The sequence below is a fragment of the Synchytrium microbalum genome (genome assembly GCF_006535985.1).
Source record: "Synchytrium microbalum strain JEL517 chromosome Unknown SmJEL517_scf0017, whole genome shotgun sequence".
NCBI lineage: Eukaryota > Fungi > Chytridiomycota > Chytridiomycetes > Synchytriales > Synchytriaceae > Synchytrium > Synchytrium microbalum.
In genome coordinates, this window is record NW_022158366.1 from 239,560 (window position 1) to 249,213 (window position 9,654).

Below are 9,654 nucleotides of genomic sequence, written 5' to 3' on the forward strand. Positions count from 1 at the left end.
CGTGATAATTTACTGCTCTCTACTATATTTGTCATTCCTGTTCTGCTTGAACTGATCCGCCACTCCATGGTCAGAGTACATTTGCCTCCACACAAACTCTTCAGCATACTCGTCTCCAATTACACAATTCTTACTACACGTATACACTGCCAGTGTACCCCAGTCTAGAGCGTTCACATCAAGATGGTTGATGTCAAAATGATTTAATAGTTGTGGCATCACTTGAAATTCAAAAGCTCGAGGTGATTGACATTTGGGACATTGTTTTATGTGTTGTGATGTTGGGAGGTCGAGTTCGGATGGCCATAGTGGTGGTATTGGGTCAAGTGCCGAGGGAGTTACGCGGCAATATCTAATTTCAAAGATTTACATCGATCGTGAGAATGATTGTGTTTTTGTTGCAACCACAAACCACACATACCTCAAAACTTGCTCAGGCTCAAACGTAATCCTCTTCTGAAACTTCAGAAACGCTCTATCCACCCCGACTTCAGACTCATCATATTCTTCCTGTCCAAACGGAACCATAGCTAACGATCCTTGCTGGTCACTGCTGTTATTCACTTCAACACGATTCATCCCATCCCGTAGTTTCTTAATGGCGACATCAGGTTCGTCTTCAATCACCATTTCGTATTCGGATAGTAGATAGTTTCTGAGAACCCTTTCATCATCTTCCAGTACTTTGGTATTCTGTTGCTGTTGACCACATTGTGATTTGTGGAGCCCTTGTGTCCAGTGGAATACCTGATGCTCTTTACCACAGTAAGAGGCTTCGTGGCATTTGCTGCATTGTTTGGGACCTGCTAGGCCACATACTTTACACTGTTTGGCTATTTGGTGGACATTTGTTAGGTTTTTTTGTTGTCCATTCTTGAGGTTGATGAACGAAGTACCTCGATCTCCCACGACTTGATGCTTTTCATCATAGTAGTCATTAACTTGTGGTAATTGACAGCGAAACACCTTAAACCTACGAAACATATGGTCAAAACTTGAATCAGCATGCTTGATCAAAACGGTATTTTACGAGTTTCTCCAGTCTCTTCGATGACAAGCACCATTTTTACAGCAAAACATGTATATGCAGCGATGATAAGCTTCGGCTGGTTCCTTTTCAGGTGTATAGATCTGTGAAAGTGCAGGACATTAGTTTTTTTTCCAGCGTAGATGAAGGTTGATCTGATGAAAGACACTTACTTGCAGTAGCAGGACCATTGGATTTCGACAAGTTCCGCATGATGCACGTTCAGCAGGCAGTATATGATGCGGATTGAGCCACAGCTATATGAGCGAACGATGATTTTTAGGTAGCTTCAAAAGTCTTGTCAAGTTTGATACGTACAGGTTGTCCTCCAACTTTGGAGGGGAAATCAGCTATATCTGGCTTCAGGCTACCAGGATTCACCTGTTCTAAAAACCCTAGTTGGACGGTCATCGCATTGAACTTTTGATGTAAAACAAAATCAAATCTCCTTTAGACACATCAACGGTGAACTTAGAAAACCTCGTATCGGTCGCTCCTGGTAAGTTACTCCATTACTTTAATACATCATTACTTTAGTTTTTACTTTCGATATTAGGGAAGTAATAGAATATACATCTTGTTGTCTCTACCCTTCACCACCAGTGGTCCTTCGTTTCTTCTTTGATGGTTTCCTTACCGCAGCCACTGACTCTTTACCACGTATTATACTCCTTTTTGATGGTTGAGCATCCTTGGTTGGTAGGGGTTTAGGACTTGGTATCTCATCGTCACTACTTTCGATACGAAATGCTTGGGGCGACGCTGCGGTCGTGACGTTGATAGTTCAGGAGGAGGTGGTGGTGGGATTGCATTGTTGCTGGAAGCACCACCACCACCTTCCAAGTCTAAATCTTCCATTGTCTACACATTAGACTCATCACGGTCAGTGGGTCGGCTCGTTGACGAATTGACCTAGAAACGAGCCTACTTCAAACAACGAAAGGTGAATACAATTATCAGCATCCATTACCAAAAGTGAAGCCTCACTAGCCTCTTCAAGCTCATGCATATCTTCTCCTGACAGAATAGCTGTCATAGATTGAGATATGATTCCTGTTCGTACATACGATAGAATGTCTTGTCGATGTTTCTTTAATGGCCTTAAGTTGTCATCTAATAAAGCAGCAACTGAAGGCTTTAACAGTGCAGAACGGCTTAGCCGATCATCCGACACCATCTGAAAAGATGAAGCTGTAAAATTTCCTACATCTTCCGCCTCTTCGCGGCAACAGAAACGCATGGGTTTCCATAATCGTTTTACAGCTAAGAGTACTGACTCATCATCCGGGATACCGCACGCATACATTCTGGCTAGATTTACATTGCGAGCTTGTGTAGCACCAACCCAAGATTGAATGAGGAGTTGACAGAGAGCAACCAATATACCATCAGTCATGACAGATGATACACCTGAGCAATCACAAGTGCGCAACTCTAGCGTGATACGTTCCGGACGAGAAGTACCCAACCACTCGTCAGCGAGGAGAGCTCCGTCAGAGCGAATCAGACACTTTTCTGTGGCTTCTAATACTATGCCGTTGTTGTCTATACTAGCGGTGACTCGGGCATGGCACGTGGCTCCAAACAGCTCTATAGAAAACGTATCGAGCATCTCCTTGGCTGACTTGGAGCTTGCAGAGAGTCCACACTGACAATGATTCAATACAGAGGATGGATCGTGAAGATTATAATCTATAATGCATTCGGTAATGCAGGTCTCTCGTCTATATTGACACCCGACGTCTTCGTGAAGACAAGTGACGTGGCATAGATGCTGCATACACGTATCACCTAATTCACTCAGGTGACCTGAGAGGCATTGATATACATAATTTCAATCCTCGAATTTAATGTATTTCTCGTTACTATGGAGTTTGAACCCTTCGGACGTTAGGTATGCTGACAGCCTTTGTTCTTCTGCTCTCCAACTTTCAATGATACAAAGGTAAATGGTGCGCTGTACGTTGTTGAGACTGTCAGGATCCAAATAAGACAGCACTGCTTGATGACCAACGGAATTCACGTGAGTGGGATCGTGATTGCAGGTAAAATGGTGTTGCGTTCTTTGATGGAAACGAAGACCCCCTTACTCGGTATCAACGTGAATCCATTCAATTCCAAGTAATCCTCAAAACGTCCCACTATCTCTTCAAATTTCTGGTAATAGACTTCTGTTATTGGTATGATATTCGTGTTCTAATATCTTTCCTCGTTTCCACCTCGCATGGCATGCTCTACGTAGGTTATGGTATTGTGGAGGTCCATGTCTTTTGCAGGACGTATGGTCCACTCCACAATACGTACACCGCCATGACTTGCCAGGTTCAGGCAAATATATAACTTGAGGAGCTTCGGTGCTAAGGTTTCATCTTGAGCGAGAGAGTTGATGAAGGCCCATTGTTGAGTTATGCACCAACGATGATCAATGTTTGGACGTTTGCCTCTGCAAGCTTTATTCAGTTAGTTCAGTGAGATTTATGTTTAATGTTGGATTTTTCCGAAAACGTGCAAGCCGGATACCTAATGGCAGATGCAAATACCTGAATTAAATCAAAGATCATTGTAGTTCACGACAATTTCTACTACTCAAAACACCGTTTCTCCCAGAAGAATGGAAGCGCTTTTGTGGGAAACGATTCTTGGACAACTTCGCTCTGCTGTCCATACTTGATGATCTAAAGGATACTCACGTAGATCTAACACGTCCTCAAGAGCACAACGAAGAGCTATTATAGAGGTCACCATGACCCACTGCCCGATGTGCTGCCCAAAACACAACACTGTAACAGCGATCTGGATGCACCACGAAGAATCAAAGTCAGCTTAAAGCAGCAGCATGAACAGCCTTTTTTCATAATTCGTTTACCTGGTTGAATTTGTTAGTTTTGGACGAGTCAGTTTTTTTATCTTGACGTAAGAAAGCTAAGTTGCATCTCGTGGATTTTGGAAAAGTTTTACTTCTCACCACATTGCGAGCAGTTTCAATTCCCAAAGATGGATATGGGACTGCCGAAAGAAGGCACTATGGACTCTGATACCAGTCCTGCTAGATCTGTAACTCAGCTGTTGAAAGAAACTGGAGCTGTCTCCAACGAACAGCCTGTCCAATCAAGTCCACAGTCAACTAATTCGACACCGTCGTCGGAATCGCTGAAACTGCCGACCTCATTGAGTCGTAGATCCAGGCGCAATTCCGCTGCAAAGTTGGATGTCCCAAGTATGTAAAATCTGTCATTGATCGCAAATGTTGAAACACAACGCTTTACACATGTGTTCAATCTAAAACCGCTGTTTAATCTAGCTCCCGGCGATGAAGATGGTGTCAAGATACAAGAACTGGACGAGGTCTCATGTGCTTCCGTCTTTGTAGCTGATGTCAAAGAAACCACCGACGGGGACGATGTTGGATCAGGAAGAATGTCTATGGCATCTCTTGATAGTTCTGATCCTAGGATGTTGAAACTGAATGACTGGAAGGTAGAAACAATAGCTTGTTTGCTTCTCGCTGGTGACCGGCACTAACTGACGTCGTTCAACAAAAGTATTCAAGATTCACCGAATTTCAAAAGTGGAGCACACTGGTGCTTATATCGAGTGCTGCGGTGCTCGTTCCACTCAGTACAAATATATATTACCCGTATGTACGGTTTGCTTGTCGCCAGCCAATGTCGCAGAACTTGACTTTCCCGCACTACAGTACTTGACTCTGACAGCTCATTCCTTTAGAGCTTTGATTACCATCCAACAAGAATTCAACACGACAGCAACAATGGTAAACCTTACAGTGACATGCTACATACTGCTTATAGGCTGGGGTCCGATATTATGGAGTATAATAGCAGACAGCAAGGGACGCAAAATCACATACATCCTGTCGCTATTTATCTTCTTCATAACAAGTATTGCAACTTCATTCTCAACGTCGATTGAAATGTTGCTGGTGCTTCGTGTTGCTCAGGCTATCGGTGGATCGAGTGTGTTAGCGGTTGGAGCTGGTACGGTTTGTTTCTCCCAACACTCTTTTTTGTTTCTCCCAACAGTCTCTACTCTTGTTGTTTCTTCCAAGACTCTCTACTCTTGTTTGTTTCTCCTAACAGTCTTTGCTCTTCTTTACTCATCCTTCTGTCGTAGGCACGATATCTGATCTCTTTGCTCCTCACGAGAGAGGCACAGCTATGGGATGGTACATCTTAGGGCCTCAGATCGGGCCGCTAGCAGGCCCTCTCATAGGCGGGGCGTTCACACAGTATCTGGGATGGCGCTCAATCTTCTACTTTCTCTCGGCATACAGCTTGATCGTACTCTTAGGCATGGTATTCCTTATGGACGAAACACTCGTCCCCACATGGTACGACCCAGAACGTGATCCGAAAATCACCACCTTATACCTATTGCGATCGTCGGGATCGAAACTCAGCAACCCGCTCGACACATTTAAATTCTTGAGATACCCACCGATATCGTTGATGATACTGAATTCGTGTATCATATACATGATTGCGTATTGTCTTGCTACGTCGTTGACGAGAGATTATCAGATAAAGTATGGGTTTAATCCGTTTCAGGCGGGTTTGGCATATATTCCAATGACGATTGGGAACTTGTTGGGTACTGTGTTTGCCGGTAAATTGTCTGATAGGGTCATGGAGGTATCGTATTATTAGATGTCGTTAGGTTTCGTCAAGTGATGTTCTTATAATTCAATTGTTTAACTAGGGCGCTCGAGTCAAACTCGCTGAAAATCTGAAACAAGATAGAACTGCCTCGGTTCCTGAAGCTAGATTAAAAGGTTCTCTTCTTACATCTTGGAGTAAGTATCTGCTTCCGTTAGCAGCCTAAAAGTGTATTGTCATGTCTAACTCTTGGCTGTTAATGTAGCGGTTCCAATTGGATTGCTGTTACATGGTTGGACAATTGCACTAGGAGCACCATTTTATGCTCCAATGTTTGGTAAAACACTTAGCAGAAGGGGCTGTACAATAGCGCAAGTTGCTGATGCCTTTTTGAAAACTTAGGTCAATTCATTTTTGGAGCCGGACAGATGGCACCGTTCGTGATTGGCAACACCTATCTCGTCGACTGTTTCGCTGGTAAACATAGCTTACTACCTCACATGTTTACACCAGATCAAAGTCTTACTAACCCAGTCTCAATTGTAATCAGGCCACTCAAGTTCCATAATGGCACTAAACAATGCACTACGAAGTCTCGCTGGCTCAATGTCTGCTCTCTTTGTCACACCTCTAGAATCAGCACTGGGACCACAAGGAACAGGATACCTATTCACATTATTGTCTGTCACTTTCTTATTCGCATACGCAATCGTGTTTTACGTATGGAGATATGGTGAACAAAGCAGGCTGCAATACCATCGATGGAATCATCATTTGGATGCTAAAAGTGGTTCATCATCGCCAAAGTCAACTACTGCTGGAGTTATGTATTATGGTCCTGGAATGGAGGGTACCAGAGAAAGAGTCAGAAGGGGTTCTGTTGCTGAGATGTGAGGAGACGCTTTGTGTATATCTGTAGACGGGCTTGTATATCCTTTAAAGAGGGGATATTGCGAACTGCATCAAATATAATATAGAACCATTTCTTTGCATTATATACCCGTAAGATCACGCTGAATGGCTTCCTTGTCTGTCAATTTTTTTGGTATGATCCGTATGATGATTGGCGACGCGTTTTAATAGTCGTTGCTTTGGTCGTCCTGAGTTTACTGAGTTTACTAGCAGTAATTCCAATCTTCGACGCAAACTCACCAAAACAAGGAAACATCTAATAATGAACCGGAAAGCAGTAGTCGAAACATACTTTCGAGAAGTGCTAGATAACAAAAACGTGGATTTGATGCCTACTCTTTTCACACCAGATGTAATATGAACTGGCCTTTGTCAAACATTGTGGGTTCTGAAATTCCACGAGACTTACAACTCACGCCATGAAAAGGTAAAGATGCACAGACCTGGCGTCGAATGGTCGTCTCTTCAAGTAATCATGCCAACACTCGGTGCCGGACTCTCTGATTTCTCTCAATTCCATTCCGAGTTGTCGAACTTTGTCATCAGCGACAACTTTGTATCCGTGCAAGTGCATCATACGACCGTAATTAAGAACGGAGGCATGTTTAGATCACGTCTTGGATCGTTTAAAGTTGAGAAGGATACGCCGTGTACTTGGAATGCTATTGCCAATTTTAGATTTGTGGATGGCAAGATTGCTGAGGAGTGGGTGCAGAGGGATGAGGTTGATATGGTGATGCAGGTAGCGAAGGTGCAGTTGTATCCATTGTAGGAATAGTTTGGAGTTGGGGGTTGGTTTTAAATGTTTATTAGATAACTTCTTCAGGAGAAACCGTGGGACAGATTTAAAGTATACGAATTACAGATATGATGTTATAAATTTAGCATTTTAAACGTAGTAAGACACGTCTTTCGACGTGATAAAGCGCGATTATGTGAGGCTTGTTATGCCTGTTGATCACTTCAATGATTCATCCGTCAGACGAAACAGTGCTTGCCAGTGTGCTGCAGAGTTCATGCTGAGGTGCTTTGCTAACCACAAGGGCGTGAGAGGCGAGATGAAAAAATGCTCCAGAGTTTGTTCAGCTGTGATGTCTTGATTTCGTTTGTCGCGGCGACAACTGCCAGGTATTTTAACAGGATAGGTTCTAGTTTCTTCCGTTCTTCAATGAAATCGCGTAAAGTGTCGATCTTGTCGTATCTGACGTAGTAGCTGCACTGCGGGTTAATGCGTCACTGCGTCAGTGCTTGCTTTGTATGGTGTGTGACTCTTTTTTTTGTCGTCCAAATCACCACTCATCGAATATCCATTAAGCTGTAAACAAAGAATCTCTCCAAGTCCTAAACGAAGAAGACGATGGGTGATATTACTGATTACGGTTTCGTTGGAGGTTGTAACTGCGGAAATGTTCGTTACAACTGTGAATCTCAACCACTGCAGACTTTGGTGAGTTTAAGAGCGAAAGTGTTGGATTTTAACGTTTAATATGAGTATTACGAGTCTTAAATTGATGATTACTTGCCGTCCTTCGTTGGTCTTGTGTCTTTGAACCAAGCTCATCAACAACATTTTGTGACTCACATTGTGCATTTGGGGTTTGTTAGATATGCCACTGCCAGAACTGTCAGAAGGTACGCTTCTGTCTTTTTTTGGAACGGAAGGACTGAGATGGTCTGGATGAGACCCATTCGATTCCAATCTCAGAAGTTTCTAACACTCTTTTATCTCCTTTATTCAATATCAGACAAGTGGAGGCCCATTCTCGGTAAACGTGATCGTAAAGAAGAGCGATGTCAAATTCACAGGAATGCAAAGCCCCAAAGTTTACACGGATGGAAGAACTGACTCTGGAAAACCAGTCTACCGAGGATTTTGTCGTAAGCACTTGAATCGCATCTGCTGTTGTCTTACTGAATTGATTAGCCAACACCCTATATTCAATAGCGGACTGTGGAAGTAGCTTATATTCAGCACTCAAGGCTGCACCAGATATAATGATTATCAAATCTGGAAGCATTGATGCCGATTACAACAACATTATCAGACCCAAAGCCCAGGTTTATACGAATTCAAAGCAACCATGGTTTGATCATACGGTTTTTAAGATGGACTCTAAAGCTAAAATGTAGACGTGAACATTTTGTTTGGAACGAACTAATTCATAATTGAGTGCAAACGCATGTTTTTGGGCTGAGCAGTTGATGGAAGAAACTTTGGCACGTCGAAAACGACAATGTAGGCCATTTCCTATAAATGAATAGTGTGTTCAACCTCAAACCATTGACAAAATGTGCCGTTCACACGTGTGCAGTGTTGTACGACACGCGAATAGTAAAGTCCTCATTTTCTGACCCGCTGTTGACGCACTTGCAGAAAAACAGCAACTTGTTATAGGCAACCAGTGTCAAGCACCTAACGACATATCTCAGTAAAGAACTAGGCTACACTCAAAGGTAAGTCTTTGCTTTCTCAGTATCATCCATGCACGACATCACATGCTTTGCCTCATCGGGCAATTTGAACCCAACTTCTTGTTGCGTGAAGACCACCTGTACATAACGGCACACTAACTGACTCACCTCCTACACCACAGATGACTATCACTGGAGGTTGCAACTGTGGCCAAATCCGCTACAAGATCGACAATGAACCCCTAACCACAATCCTCTGCCATTGCAAGAACTGCCAACGAACTAGTGGCGCATCCTTCTCTGTGAACTTCATTACCATGGCGGATAATCTTACGGTTACCGCGGGCGAGCCTAAACTATATGAAGATAAATCCACCGACTCTGGAAACTCGATGAGTCGGGCATTCTGTGCTAATTGTGGTATGTTTGGATACGAACATGTCTGTTACTTGCCTGACATTTTTGTGTTATGAAAATGCTGGAGCAACATACCTGCAGTGTTTCAACATTATGTAATGGTGACTATGCTGACATGACTTTTCTTGCTTCTTCTCCTTGCGTACTACAGGTAGCAGCTTATACTCAGTTTCCAGTACAAGTCCAGCCGTCCGAATCATGAAAGCTGGATGTATCGATCAAGATTGCATCGACTCTGTAAAGCCATCGTCACAGATCTACACTGACTCCAAG

The 9,654-nt window shown here is 43.2% G+C and overlaps 2 protein-coding genes across 2 annotated transcripts; one reads left to right on the forward strand and one right to left on the reverse strand.

Annotated features, from left to right (window-relative positions):
- Window positions 1-9: 9 nt before the first annotated feature.
- Window positions 10-1,438, reverse strand: SmJEL517_g03341 (uncharacterized protein; the record flags this gene model as incomplete). The annotated part of the gene is made up of 6 exons (XM_031169269.1): window positions 10-352; window positions 422-833; window positions 897-973; window positions 1,031-1,131; window positions 1,201-1,284; window positions 1,346-1,438. The coding sequence occupies 6 exons, from the start codon at window positions 1,436-1,438 to the stop codon at window positions 10-12; spliced, it is 1,110 nt and encodes a 369-aa protein (XP_031024700.1).
- Window positions 1,439-4,021: 2,583 nt separating this feature from the next.
- Window positions 4,022-6,534, forward strand: SmJEL517_g03342 (uncharacterized protein; the record flags this gene model as incomplete). Its single annotated transcript, XM_031169270.1, has 9 exons — window positions 4,022-4,244; window positions 4,329-4,504; window positions 4,570-4,664; window positions 4,754-5,022; window positions 5,159-5,676; window positions 5,744-5,837; window positions 5,906-5,977; window positions 6,043-6,117; window positions 6,191-6,534. 9 exons carry the CDS (start codon window positions 4,022-4,024, stop codon window positions 6,532-6,534), a joined length of 1,866 nt encoding a protein of 621 aa, XP_031024703.1.
- Between the last annotated feature and the right edge of the window lie 3,120 nt (window positions 6,535-9,654).